At 39.9% G+C, this 15,790-nt stretch overlaps 1 protein-coding gene across 1 annotated transcript in view; it reads left to right on the plus strand.

The window, feature by feature from the left end:
* The window catches only part of LOC130084484 (serine/threonine-protein kinase/endoribonuclease IRE1-like), a 39,849-nt gene extending 24,460 nt beyond the window's left edge, over positions 1 to 15,389 (plus strand). The window contains exons 17-22 of the mRNA XM_056249944.1: positions 144 to 343; positions 2,841 to 2,988; positions 4,048 to 4,175; positions 5,203 to 5,326; positions 13,786 to 13,853; positions 14,613 to 15,389. Of these exons, the coding sequence (XP_056105919.1) occupies positions 144 to 343; positions 2,841 to 2,988; positions 4,048 to 4,175; positions 5,203 to 5,326; positions 13,786 to 13,853; positions 14,613 to 15,389 (1,445 nt within the window). The remainder of the gene's footprint in view (positions 1 to 143; positions 344 to 2,840; positions 2,989 to 4,047; positions 4,176 to 5,202; positions 5,327 to 13,785; positions 13,854 to 14,612) is intronic.
* The last annotated feature ends 401 nt before the right edge of the window (positions 15,390 to 15,790 follow it).

Consider the following 15,790-nt stretch of genomic DNA (forward strand, 5'->3'; position numbering starts at 1 on the left):
ATCTTGGATGATGTGGGGGAGAGTAAATGATCAGGAAATGTTAATCCTGAAGTGAACTCCTCCTTTAACTAGTCTGCTTGTTTAGGCCTAATAATCAGTGTAAGTCAGTTGGTAACACTCGTGGGTCTCTCGTGGGTTGATAGTCCACCGAGATCTGAAGCCGCACAACATCCTGGTGTCGATGCCGAACACACACGGGCGCGTGAAGGCCATGATCTCGGACTTCGGGCTGTGTAAGAAGCTGGCGGTGGGCCGGCACAGCTTCAGCAGGAAGTCAGGTGTCCCGGGAACCGAAGGCTGGATCGCCCCCGAGGTGCTCAGTGAGGACGCCAAGCACAACCCGGTGAGAGCAAGTCCAGAAAATTACACACATGTCCGTGTCACAAAACTGGGTAAAACTTTATTTTACAGTGTCCTTGTTACATGTGTGACATGTACTTACCGTAGTAATAACAGTAAATTATGCATAATTACATGCAACTAACCCTCAACCAAACCCTAACCCTATAGTAAGTACATGTAGTTAATTAATATTACTCTGTACTTAAATATATAATTACACTGTAACTAAGTCACCTTAAAATAAAGTGAAACCAAAAACTGTCATCAGAATTAGAAGTTTGGGAGCGCAGACCCTTGGCAGATTCTTGTTGACATTAAAGAAAAGTAATACAGGTTTACGTTTCTGAAAATGATTCATGAACAATATTTTATATAAAATCGATATTTTATGAAACATGTTTAACTCTAAAAGTGCTAGAAAATCAAAGCCATAAATCTGAACAAGTTTTGTTTCAAGTTTGAGGATGATATCTCCAAACATCAGCTTTCAGTGAGAGTGTGTTTGGCACAGAAGCAGATTTGGGTTTTTCTCTCTCAAATATTACACACACACACACAAACATTTTTTAGTACACACACAAACCACACTCTGACACACACACACACACAATTATAGCTGCATAATTTATCCAATTGCCATAAGCAGAAAACAGGAATAAAGCGAGTATTTGCTCTATAGGCCAGACCTGAGAAAATGGCGCCATCTGGTTAAAATTTTTAAAAATTGAGATTTTGAAAATTAAAATGTTGATCCTTGGTAACAGAATGAAAGTTTAATAGTTCATTATAGTTTAATGGCCCTGGGATTAAGTTTTAATGGGGACATTTTTGTGAGAGGAACTGTTCTGTGTGCCAAGTGCACAATAGATTTATGAAAGGAAATGGGGGTGAAATAGTAAAATCCCAATAAAGATACACACCTGTGCCAATAATTATGCAGTTGGCATTAACACAGGCAACATGTCCATAGGTTGCTCAAGGGTTAAACACGTCTAAAAGAAGGAAAAATATTCCCGTATTTAAATAGCACAGTGAAGTGAAGCCGAACTGGTGAGCAAGACATCTTTATCAGTAGTAGAGTGACACTGTTCATCATAATATTGTTAATTATGTTATTATAAACGTTGATAGTTGAATTAGTTATTTTGTATTAAGGCTTTGTGCTTCATTTATAAGATGAGCTTTCCTTTCCATGAGCTTTGCTTCTAAAGTGCTATGAACAGTTCATTGGGATCAGTGTGTGTGTGTGTGTGTGTCTGATTTCCACTTTGAAACTAATCTGTGAAGGAATGTAAGGAGATGACTAACCGATGCCGGACTGTGGGAACGTCTCCTGTGCGCATCAGTAACACTTTACAATAAGGGTTCCTTTCATAACCTTATTTATTAGAAATGATGGATCAATAACACATTTTTATTTATATGAATCTGTTATTGTTCATTTATAAATATACTTTTGTTTATTGTTTGACTGTGTTCTTTCGAAATACAATGTTTGTTTGTTATTTTAAAGATAAATTTCAGTCATTTCTGAGATAGGATATATAGATTATCGACAGGAAGTGAAGTGGGAGACATTGAAATGTAGTGAAATGTGGAAATGATCATGAACTTAGATTAGTAAGTGCAATAAAAGTGTTAGTTCATGATATGTAATTAACTCATTTAGTCTCATGCTACAGTGTCACCAATATTATATATATTTAAGATTATAAAAAAATTAATAATCCATGTTCACCTTTCAGATTTCACTTCCAAAGTCTGTTTAAAAATGCAACCTATTATATTCGACAGGACATTTTCGGTCCATTTTATTTCGCTTTACAAATTCAGTGGTTGAAATCCGACAGAAGATTCAACATTGCACATCCGGGAACTGCAGGGAAAGCAGTGGATTGCCGATGCGTGATCTCCATCGCTGTTAGTGAGGCTCATTCATTCATCATAACACATTTACAGAAATGGAGCGAGCGGTTCGTGTTTGTGATGATTATCAGGGATTATCAAAGCTGATAAAGACACAGAGGCTGTGTTCATTATAACGTTATTCCCCGATGCTGACGTACTGATCAAACGGTAAATCCGAGGTGGACATATCTCACGCTTAATTCAAGGTCAATTTTATTTATATTGCATATTTACAACGGCCACTAGACTGACCCAAGTGCTTTACAGAACGACGAGATTAAAAGAAGATATAACATGCATATCAACAAAAATAAGTGCAACATATCTAACCATAAAACAGGAGTAGTAAAACAGCATCAGAATCAAATATAAATTAGTAAAACAAAGCGAAGGAAAAAATCAATATACTAAAGAAAACAGTTTTTAGAAGAGACTTGAAAGCAGAGAGAGAAGGGTCGTGCTAATCTCTAGAGGCTCGTTTCATATGTTTGATATGTTTCATTTGTTTGATATGTTTCATGTGTTTGATATGTTTCATGTGTTTCATATGTTTCATGTGTTTGATATGTTGTCCTGTTTGTTCTCCTCAGACCTGCATGGTGGACATCTTCTCTGCAGGATGTGTGTTTTACTATGTGCTTTCTGAAGGCCAACACCCGTTCGGGAAGTCCTTGCAGCGACAGGCAAACATTCTGCTGGGGGCCTATTCCCTCGAGCTCTTACAGCCCAACACACACGGTACCAGCACACACACTCTCAAAACACACCCTGACCAACACACACGGTACCAGTACACACACACACACTCGAATCACACCCTGACCAACACACACGGTACCAGCACACACACACTCGTATCACACCCTGACCAACACACACCAGCCCAACACAAACACACTCGTATCACACCCTGACCAACACACACCAGCCCAACACAAACACACTCGTATCACACCCTGACCAACACACACCAGCTCAACACAAACACACACACAATCATATGACAACCTGACCAAACACACCAGCCCAACACACACCAGCTCATTTTGGGGCAAAATTTACAGTCAAACCAATAATTATTCCGACACTTTGACCTGATCATGTTTTGCTGAAGTGTTTTTTCTTTAATTGCTAATGCTCTTTTTACACACAGACTGAACAACATGAAGCATTGCTTGGTAATCGGTTGATCTAAACTGGTATTATCTAATTGTGTAGTTAAATTTAACAGCTGACAGATACTCAACATAATTCATCTGTGAGAGTCTAACAGAAGGACGGACAAAACCAGTGAAATATCCACTGATCTGATAACTCTGAGTTCTGCTCATATTTACTACCATTTTATAAACTATAATAACTGATAATGTGAGAAATGTTGAAGATGTCTGAATACAAGTTGGTTTGACTGTATATCACTGACAGGTTTCTGATCAACACACAGGTTAACACCACCACACACACACTCACTCACTCATGGTGTTGGAGGGTTCCAGATTTGTATAGTTGTTTTTTGCTTTGTATTTCTTGAACTTAAAAAAAAAAAGACAATAAACAGTTGTTAAAACAAAAAAGCACACCCTGACCAACACACACACACTCAAAGCACACCCTGACCAACACACACACACACACTCAAAGCACACCCTGACCAACACACACACACTCAAAGCACACCCTGACCAACACACACACACTCAAAGCACAACCTGACCACAAACACCAGCTCATTTTGGGGCAGAATGTCCATCACAGACTGGTTTCTGATCATGTGATTGTTCATGCTGTTTGATGCAGAGGCTATTGTGTGCCGAAACCTGATCGAGCAGATGTTGAGCAATGATCCGGAGAAGAGGCCCTCGTCCGAGCGAGTGCTGAAACACCCCTTCTTCTGGAGTCTGGAGAAACAGCTGCACTTCTTCCAGGTTTGAGAGTCACACACACTTATTTATCCAGGGAAAACACATCTTTTGCAAACACTGCCCTGCACTACAAACTCTCCAACCCACCAGGCACTGCTGTCCGAATGAGCAGCCGGAGCGCATTCAGGGTTTCCTTAAACTCTACACCGCTCATAAAATATAAAAAGATTATATTTTAATATGATTATTAAAATATAATCATATTTTTCCAAACTACTACCATAATCAACTCAAAATAGGTGTCATTTGAAAGCTTAGAGTCTGGACTTTACAATGCATGTATCCTTAGTAGTGCTGAGTTATTTGTTGATAAATAGAAAAAAAAATGTTTTCATAATTTATGAAGAACTTTTTTGTACTACATACTGCAATATGTCAAATACAGCATACAGCTCAGATAGCCGTGTGTCATATGTCATTTGAAAGGTCTCAGTGAGTAGAATACAACAAGCATAATTGTTTCAGGCTTTCTACTAAACTTGAATGAGTTTTAGTACAAGAAGCCCCTCAAGACCCATATGTATATCATACACGGATGCTGAATTTATGACACATTTTCGCTCGTAACTTCATTAAACATGCTCCGATTGTGGGAAAGTGGCACATCATTATTTACAGCAGATGAAATGAGTCCAAACTCAACATAATCCATCACTCAGATCTAAAGATATTCCTTGTGGACTTCTAACACATGAAGCCGCACAGGCGCACATCCAATGAAGTGTAGATGCGTTGATGTGACGTTTTAGCTCATAACTCCATGAAACATGCATGAATTGTGGAAAGAGCCCAAACACAACATCATCCATTGCATAGATCACGAGATATTCCTCACGAAGTGATGCATACTTCTAAACCGGAGTGTACCCTCCGCTGGCGCCACCTAGCAGCGGATTTTTTTTTTATTAACTCCTAAGTAGTTATTTGCTGATAAATAGAATTTCTTTTTTCATAATCTAAATACTTTTCAGCAGCAGATTCTCCTAGAATGGGCGGTAAATGGCATGTGTTGTGTTGTGTTGTTTCGCAGGATGTGAGCGATAGGATCGAGAAGGAGCCGTTAGATGGACCAATCGTGAGGCAGCTGGAGAGAGGAGGGCGGGTCGTGGTCAAAGCTGATTGGAGGGATCATATCACCGTTCCTCTACAGACCGGTGAGCACTAATGCGTCTGGATTACTGGCCCTTACGAAACAAAAATATATTGCAGTATATTGGAAAATATCATGTGATATATTAGGCAATATATTTCCATATATGGGATTTAATATTTATATTTTCCAATATATTGCAATATATGCATAGACCATATATGTATATATATTGATACATATTGTTACGGCCAGCTCGTTTGACCGCACATAAAGGGATACAAGTACAAGAAAATTACTTGCAAGAAGTTTTTATTAGCTTACAACAAAAGTGTAAATAACTTAAGATAACAAAGTCTAGGGTTCACAATCATAAGGGGACAAAATCATAATCCAAATGGGAAATAAGAAAAGGTTGGTATGGTCTGTAAGCAAATATAAATGTCGCAAAACAAGTGACTCCTCCAGAGGCTGCCAATCCCCTGGACGAAGTGGTGTGGAGAGGGTAGGATCCAAGGTTTTATCCTCTCCACAATCAAACCGAAAGCAGGTAACAGGAGTGTGCAATCTCCCACGCCCTCCTGAAGAACACCGCCCCCAGCAGGCGAGCAAGGGAAACGCAGGGTCGTAACACCTCCCTACAAAAAAAAAGATTCGGCAACGAATCTGAAACAAAAACAAAGGGAAAAGACAGTTAAGCACTACCCAGAACAAACACAATAAAAGTTCTGGTGCTCTAGAGGTATGTCGTCTTCTCTTCATTCCTCAACACCTCTGGGCCCTAGAGATGCAAAGAAAAGAACGGACAATACAAAAATTACATTACACTCTAGACAGTGCGTCAGCTATAACGTTGTCTTTTCCTCGAATATGTTTGATCTCGAGATGGAAAGGTTGTAAGATAAGACTCCATCGCATGAGTCGCTGATTTCTATTTCTCATCCGATTCAAAAAGACCAAAGGATTATGATCCGTATAGATAATAATCGGTGCAGAAATTGATCCTAGATATATTTCAAAATGTTGAACAGCCAACACTAGAGCAAGAGCTTCTTTCTCAATGGTAGAATATACCTGTTGATGTCGGTTAAGTTTCTTAGAAAAATAACTTACAGGATGTTGAACCTGGTTCGAGTCCTCCTGCAGGAGAACAGCACCCGTACCACAAGCACTTGCATCTATTGCAAGAATAAAAGGCTTGGCAAAGTTTGGAGCTGTTAAAACAGGGGCACATGCCAGCAAAGCCTTGCAATTTTCGAAAGCTTGCTGACAAGGTTCAGTCCACTGGAAAGACAACTTCGGACTCAATAAATCAGTAAGAGGTGAAACTACATTGGCAAAATTTTCGCAAAAACTCCGATAAAATCCCACCATTCCAAGGAACCGTCGGAGTTCACGACGAGTGGTGGGAGCGGGAAAATTACAGATAGCTTCGACCTTAGTCTCAATGGGTCTTACACAACCATTTCCCACTATCTTACCTAAATAGGTAACGGTTGCCTTCGCGAATTCGGACTTAGCGAGATTAACCGTAAGATTAGCTTTGGCTAAACGAGAAAACAGTTCTTTGATCTGGTCAAGATGTTCAGACCAAGATGAACTATACAACACAATGTCGTCAAGATATGCCTCACATCCTGACATTCCATACAGTATACGGTTTACGAGTCGCTGAAAAGTCGCAGGTGCATTTCGAACCCCGAAAGGCATAACCGTATACTGTAGGAAAGCATCAGGCGTAACGAAAGCAGATAATTCTTTCGCCCGACTAGTCAAAGGCACCTGCCAATACCCCTTCAAGAGGTCGAATTTGCTGACATAACAGGCAGAGCCAACATGATCGACGCAATCATCAATTCGAGGTAACGGGAAGCAGTCCGGCTTTGTCACAGAGTTGAGTTTTCGATAATCTGTGCAGAAGCGATATGATCCATCAGGTTTATTTACTAAAACACAAGGGGAACTCCACGAACTAAAACTACATTCAGCCAGATCATGAGCAAGTAGATAGTTCACCTCTTGTTTCAGCAAATCTCTTTTAAAAGGATTGACTCGATATGCGTTCTGTTTAACAGGACACGAGGCTCCTACGTCGATATCATGTTCTATGATAGAAGTACGACCAGGAACATCACGGAAAAGAGAGGGAAATGACATCACCAACTCAGTGACATCACTCCTCTCCTTCTCTGTCAGATAAGAAAGATGAGAGGACAGATTAAGAAGAATCTCAGAGTTCTTAAGTCGCCCGTCAACTTTTCCTCGAGAAAGAAAACCCTCGTCCTCATCAGCATTCTCCAAAGAATCTCCACTCGTTTTGTGTGAGAGAGGAGATGATTCTGAAAGAGAGTCACAAAGGTTTACCACATTGACAGAACGAACAGGAGCTGTATACAATTTCAACAGGTTACTGTGACAAACTTGTACTTTTTTCCTCCGGTCAGGAGTATTCAACAGATAATTGTTATCAGAAAGACGTTTAACTACACTGTAGGGGCCTGTAAATTTAGCTTGAAACGGATTAGCAGGTAGGGACAGCAAAGCAAGTACTTGATCACCCACCTGAAATTCTCTTAACTTAGCTTTCCTATCAAAGCGTTGTCGCATCTTTAGTTGAGTCTTACTCAACTTCTTTTTAGCGAGAGCTCTTGCCTCATATAATCTACGCCGAAATCCGCTCACATAATCCGAAAGGTTTTCAGACAGTTTAGGTAAACGCCACTCCTCAGCTAACACAGCCGTAGGTCCTCTCACCACATGTCCGAACACTAATTCATTTGGGCTAAACCCAAGACTTTCTTGAATTACCTCACGTATCGCTAACAACATCCATGGCAGACCTTCCTCCCAATCTGCATCGAGTTCCACACAATATGACCTTAAAAGGGACTTCAGGGTTTGATGAAACCTCTCAAGGACTCCTTGACTCTGCGGATGATAAGCGCTAGAAATATTGTGATTTACTCGAAGTTGACGCAGGGCTTTTGAGAACTGTTTCGACATGAAGTTCGAACCTTGATCGGACTGAATGACTTTAGGAATTCCAAAGGTCGACATGAAATTAGTGAGGGCCTTCAAGACAGATTTAGTAGTAATGGACCTTAACGGATAAGCAGCCGGATAACGAGTAGTCTGACACATAACGGTTAAAAGGTATTGGTGACCAGTCTTGGACCGAGGCAAAGGACCAACACAGTCAACTACCAAATGTTCAAAAGGAGCGGACACGACGGAAATAGGTTGCAACGGAGCAACAGGAACTTTTTGGTTTGGCTTACCGGTGATCTGGCATGTATGACAAGATCGAATATGTTTTGCCACATCCCGTTTCACCTTAGGCCAATAGAACTGTCGCAAGACTCGATCGTACGTTTTACGAACTCCTGTATGACCAGAAAGTCCTTGATGAGCCAAATGCAACACAGAATCCCTCATTATAAAAGGAACCACAATCTGACTTTTAGGTTCTTGAAAAACATCTTTATGCAGGACCACTTTCCGACAAAGCAGACCATCATCAAGAAAGTACGAAGAGGAGAGAGGATCAGAACATTTCTTAAGCTCTACTTCAGAGAATAAAGTTGTAAGACTGTCGTCGCTCTGTTGAGCTCTAATCAAATCCTCTCGAGACATCTGGAACAAAGAAGTCAGAGAACAATCATCAACATCAGAGAGATCAACATTGGTTTTCTCAAGAGTGGACAGAACCTCTGATGTATCGTTAGATTCATGTCGCAACACTGTCGACTCTCTCTGGTCAGAAGACAACGAAGAACAGGACTTCAGATCTCTCGGCTCAGGACATTTAGACACATCTGATCCGGAATCACCTGTATGAACAGTATAGAAGAAGGTATCATGCAGTGGAACTTCAACTTGACTTTCAGATAATGGTTTAGCCATTGATCGAGTAACTGCACATGCTGGAAACAAATCAGGAAATTCTTTGCCATTTCCAACATCAGATTTCCTAGGTGTAGATGCTATTATGGGTGGAGCTGCCACATCACTCCGTCCGCAAACATTCCCACCAGCTAAATCATTTCCCAGAATGAATGTAATCCCAGGCACTGGCAGTGCAGCACGAACACCAACTACTACTTCACCAGATACAACGGCAGATGAAAGATGGATGCGATGCAAAGGCACTTCAACGAACCTCATCTCAAAACCTCGCACTAGTACATGAGTTCCAGTAGCGGTTTCAGAAGTCAAGGGTAAAATTCCCTCTAACAGAAATGACTGCGCAGCCCCTGTATCTCGAAGAAGACGCACTGGCACCGTTTCATTTGAACCAGGCAATGACACATTTCCCTCAGTGATAAAGGGTGTATAATCAACAGAAGTTATACCCTGATTAACAAATTTATCACTAGAACCAGATAAATGACAATCTTTCTCATCACAAATGTCAACAATAACTGGTAAGGTAGAAACCAAAGCAACAGATTTCGACAATCTCTCTTTCTTCTTGAGTATCAGACAGTCAGATATTTTATGACCAGGCTTTTTACAATAAAAGCAAACCATGTCTCGTGAGAGTACAGGTTTACTAAAATATTCAGCATCTGTCGACTTAATATTCCTACTCAACACAGGAGACTTTGTCTTAGGTTGAAAACAAGACTTAGACTTACTCATATTGTTGGTTTTAAGACCGACTGAACTGAATGACCCATGATGGGTTAACACAAATTCATCAGCCATGATAGCACCTTCAGAAAGTGTATTCACCTTATGTTCAGTGAGATGTGTAGCTACAACATGAGGAACACAATGTTTGAACTCCTCTAAGAGTACTAATTCCCTTAACTGCGCTTTAGTTGTAACTTTCATTGAAGTGCACCAACGATCAAATAAGTTCTCTTTTTCTCTTGCAAATTCAACATGAGTACATTCATCAGCTTTACTCAAATTCCTAAATTTCTGACGATATGCCTCAGGCACGAGTTCATATGCATGTAACACAGCAGATTTCACAACATCATACTCACCACTCTGTTCCAATGAGAGTGCTGAATAAACTTCCTGAGCTTTACCTGTGAACACACACTGTAATAATAAAGTCCAAAAGCTTTTCGGCCATTTCATGGATAAAGCAACACGTTCAAAGTGATAGAAATATTTATCCACTTCCTTCTCAGAAAATGGCGGCACTAACCTCATATTTCTGTGAACATCAAACACAGGTTCACCTGCATTCGCATGCTGTTGTGGAACAGGAGGCACATTCGCTTGTGAAGCTTCAGCTGTCTTTGCTGCTAATTCTAACTCCAACTTTTTTATCTCAAATGCTCTCTCGTCACGTTCCCTCTCTAACTGAAGCGTTCTCTCTTCACGTTCCTTCTCTAACTGAAGCGTTCTCTCTTCTAAATCAAGCTCCATTCTTCGCATAGCTAACTGATGATTTAATTTTCTCTCTTCGAATTCTCTCTCTACCGCTCGCTCTTTCATAGCGCGATCATCACGTTCAGCACGAATTTTCGCGGCATCTAAACACAATTGCTTCTCTTGCAAAGACAATTCTGGAAATTTCGTCTCACTTTCACCATAAACCTCAGCAGGAGTAGACACAAACGATTCACTAGGAGTAATTAACTCAGTGCTTACCTCTATAACTCCTCTATCAACAAGTGACCGCTTCAGAGTAGTCACCATTGTTTCCTTCAGCCTCTTCTCTTGAGAAGTAAAATCGACACTGAAGCGTTCGGCGATTTGCACCAACTGCTCCTTTGTACAACTCTCAAGCAAAGCTTCTGATGGACACGCAAGACATTTTGTTCGTATATGTATACGCACAATCACAAAACGAGACCACTAACTACCACACGTGAAACGCTGTTTACCCGAAATACAACTCCCATAAGCCACTACTTCAAAACACTACGTCACTGTATTACGCAACGCATGCTCATTCAAAAAAACTTCTAAAGACTTCCCACAAGTCAAAACACAGTGTACGCGCGAAAATAAACCGCACTATACACAAAAGCGACAATTTATCCTCATTTATTTTTGCAAAATGGATTTACCATTTATAATATGAGAAAACTCCAGCTCCTAACTCAGAAAAACACTAACTAAATCCTACCTGGTCTTCAGAGATGTACCGGGCTCGAGGCGACATTAAACGCTGAACTCCGCGACAATCAGTCAAACTGAAAGTCCGGAAGCGTACCCCCTACAGAGAGTTAATCTCCACCCAGGATAACCTCCAAAAACAAGAAAGGCAAAATAACAAAACAAAACAACAAACAGTGCTCCGACGGAAGGATTGTATTCACAATCCAGCTGGAAACACTCTAACTCACCAGAGTTCTCATTTATAAAGGAATCCATTCACAAAAACATACACACATACAAACCATACTTACCAACGTTTCCTACCCCCATAGGATCACGGACGAGACTCCCAATTTATGTTACGGCCAGCTCGTTTTGACCGCACATAAAGGGATACAAGTACAAGAAAATTACTTGCAAGAAGTTTTTATTAGCTTACAACAAAAGTGTAAATAACTTAAGATAACAAAGTCTAGGGTTCACAATCATAAGGGGACAAAATCATAATCCAAATGGGAAATAAGAAAAGGTTGGTATGGTCTGTAAGCAAATATAAATGTCGCAAAACAAGTGACTCCTCCAGAGGCTGCCAATCCCCTGGACGAAGTGGTGTGGAGAGGGTAGGATCCAAGGTTTTATCCTCTCCACAATCAAACCGAAAGCAGGTAACAGGAGTGTGCAATCTCCCACGCCCTCCTGAAGAACACCGCCCCCAGCAGGCGAGCAAGGGAAACGCAGGGTCGTAACAATATAAAACAAATATATTGCAATCAAGACCAAAAAAGTCACTATATCTTTTACATATAATAGTTTGTCTTTATATGCTTTAAAGGTGCATTGCGCAGCTCTCTGAGTTTTTGCAGAACTATGCCCCCCTCTGGCGACAAGCGAAACTGCCTTACTGTCTTTGTCTTGCGTGGAGTTTGCGTTGGGGTTTATGAACTACAAGCCGGTCTCTTTGAATCCATCTTCTACTTTTGTCGAAAGTTGACTGAAGTTTTGTCGCTCGAGTTGTCTTCGCTGATACGGAGAATGGCGGCGAATACACAAACCTGCCAGACATAGCCAGCTGAGCGTGAACGCGCATGACGTCACGCCCAGTCTCACGTTCCGGCCCGAATCCCTCTTATTTATTTTATTGTACAGGATTATAGAGGCAATTGCAGTGATCAGAGAAGGGCTCATTCAGCCCATCAGGCAATTGTTTAAGCATGTATGGGTTAGAAAAACGGGTATTTTTAACATGAAATGTTGCGCAATGCACCTTTAATATACTGCAATATATGCATTGACCATGTATGGCTATGTATTAATACATATAAAATATTTATTAATGAAAACACAAATAGTATTACATGTAATATTCACAGTTTTATCCTTTATTGTTTACATTATTGCACATACATGTTCCCATATACATGTTAATGTATATTCACATTCATGAAATGAGTTACAGCATATTTCTAGTTCCCAGCATGCTTTGCTTCTGACTGGTAAAGGAGAGCAAATGTTCAAATTAAGTGTTATTTAATGTGTATTGCTCAATATTAATATAGTGGGAGATCTGTTAGTGTTTCATGTTCTATTATTTTGGAATTTAAAATGTTTTCTGGTATGTCTGAGTTTTTGGGGTCACCATTGTGCCGAAGAGTAGAGCCTGTGGTTATGTTGACGATTGGCTTAAGACCATTAAGAGTAGACTATAATTACTATATTTGAATAATAATTACTTTGAGCACGATATTAAGTGGTTTAAAGGTTTGCACATATATTGGAGGTTGCATATTTATTAAGTATTCATATATTTTAGATGTTACATGTATATATCTCCATATATGTACATACATTATATGTGCATATTAACATATATGTACACATATATTGTGCATACATTTTACAATATATATGTAAATATATTTCCATATAATTTTACATATATTTAAAATATATTCTACCATATATTAAACATACATGTGACACTATATCTTTACATATATTATCAATACATTTTGCCATATAAATCGGAATACATTTGGATATTTATAAATATAAAATTGCAAATATTTTACGATATATAAACGCATATATTATATATTCATGCCCAATATATTGCAATATATGGAAAGCGGCAATCATTTGTATATTTTGCAATATATTGCAATATATGGCATGAATATATAATATATTGTATAATATATTTATCATTAATATATTATTCCATGTATTTCCAATATATAATATATTGGAAAATAATATATTACAATATATTTCAAGTAATATCTTGGTAAATATATTTTCCTTTCGTAAGGGGGATTCACTATTCCTTTTTACTTCTAAGAGTTTGTCAATAGATTAACCACATGCACTTCTGCCATGATTGTCTAGTTTTAATTCTTGTTTGAATCTTAAATTTGAACATTTTGCTCTGCAAACCATTAAACTATAGTGTTCTTTTCACAGATCTACGCAGATTTCGCTCGTACAAAGGCGGATCGGTCCGAGATCTGTTACGTGCCATGAGGAATAAGGTACATGAGTTCACCGAGACCACACATATCTTGTGTTTACAGCAACACACTGTACAGCGGCGTGAAAGGATTATTATCGCTTTTGAACTGGTTGAGTTTCAACAACTAACTTCTAAATTTTATTTATATGATGTGAAAGTAATGTGGAAAAAATACTTATTTTCCATTCATTGTATCTAATTGTTTTGTTGGTTATCACATATTTTACATGTTTGAACTTTTTAAGCTTTTTTTTTTCAAATAGCTGCTAATAAACCATCAGTTACATTAATTACTGTAACACTTAGGTTAAGGTTCAACAATACAATAACGTTACAATACAATAACCAACAATAAGGTTCATTAGTTAACATTAGTTACCTTAGTTAACATGACCTAAGAATGAACAATACTTCTACAGCATTTATTAATCTTAGTTCATATTAATTTCAACATTTACTAATACATTATTAAAATCAAGGGTTGTGTTTGTTAACATTAGTTAATGCACTGTGAACTAACATGAACAAACAATGAACAGCTGGATTTTTTATTAACTAACATTAACAAAGATTAATAAATACTGTAACAAATGTATTGTTATTTAATACATTAACTAATGAACCTTATTGTAAAGTGTTACCATAATTACTAAATAATTAATTGATTTAAATACACAACTAACAATTTACATCCATGTTGCAAAAAAAACAAAAACATTTGCAAACCATTTCACAAAAATGTTCTCTCTTTTAATTCTTTAATCTCTGTCTCCTATAGAAACACCATTACCGAGAGTTACCCGAGGAAGTCCAGGAAACGCTGGGATCCATTCCAGATGAGTTTGTCTCCTACTTCACCTCCCGATTCCCTCTTCTTCTGCAACACACACATCTGGCCATGCGTTCCTGTGCAGCGGAGCGACTGTTCCTGCCTTACTATCACTATTCTGAACTGACTCCGCCCACAACGACCCTGCCAACAGAGACTCCTCCCACTCTGAGCCCGCCCACAGAGACTCCTCCCACTCAGACCCTGCCCACACTGACTCCTCCCACAAAGACCCTGCCCACACTGACTCCTCCCACAAAAACCCTGCCCACTCAGACCCTGCCAACAGAGACTCCGCCCACTCTGACCCCTCCCACACAGACTCTGCCAACAGAGACTCCGCCCACTCTGACCCCTCCCACACAGACTCTGCCAACAGAGACTCCGCCCACTCTGACCCCTCCCACACAGACTCTGCCAACAGAGACTCCACCCACTCTAACCCCTCCCACACAGACTCTTCCAACAGAGACTCCTCCCACAGAGACTCCTCCCACTCTAACCCCTCCCACACAGACTCTGCCAACAGAGACTCCGCCCACTCTAACCCCTCCCACACAGACTCCTCCCACAGAGACTCCTCCCACTCTAACCGCTCCCACACAGACTCTGCCAACAGAGACTCCGCCCCCTCAGGCCCTGCCCACAGAGACTCTGCCCACTCAGCCTGAGCTCAGCACAGAGATGCTCATACAGACAGACCCACAGGAGGCTGGAGATCCGTAGAGTCACATGACCCGTTCACAGATGTTCCTGGGATGTGTGTGTGTGTGTGTGTGTGTGCGCGGTCTGGGCCTGCAGTGTCTGGGCTGTGTCTCGCAGAGGACGCCATCGCATCTTTCAGTGCCTTACATGCTGGAGATCATCGCTGGAGGAGGAGAAACCCTGTAGTCATTCCTTCCTCCTTTAAGTGGAGCGATTGTGTTGTTGTGGAACACTTGAAGTGAACGCAAGAAATTCTACTGTGCAATGTTGAGAGAGAACGTGTTATTGAATATATATATATATATATTTTTGTACATATTTGGATCATTGATAATCGGTTAAAGTGGCCATTGATTGTGCCTTTTTTTTAAACGACACTGTGTCTCGGTTCTGAAGAGAGTCTAATGTGTGTGATTTCTGCT

Source organism: Rhinichthys klamathensis, unplaced genomic scaffold (assembly GCF_029890125.1).
Source record: "Rhinichthys klamathensis goyatoka isolate OS25496 unplaced genomic scaffold, OSU_Roscu_1.1 h1tg000065l_1, whole genome shotgun sequence".
NCBI lineage: Eukaryota > Metazoa > Chordata > Actinopteri > Cypriniformes > Leuciscidae > Rhinichthys > Rhinichthys klamathensis.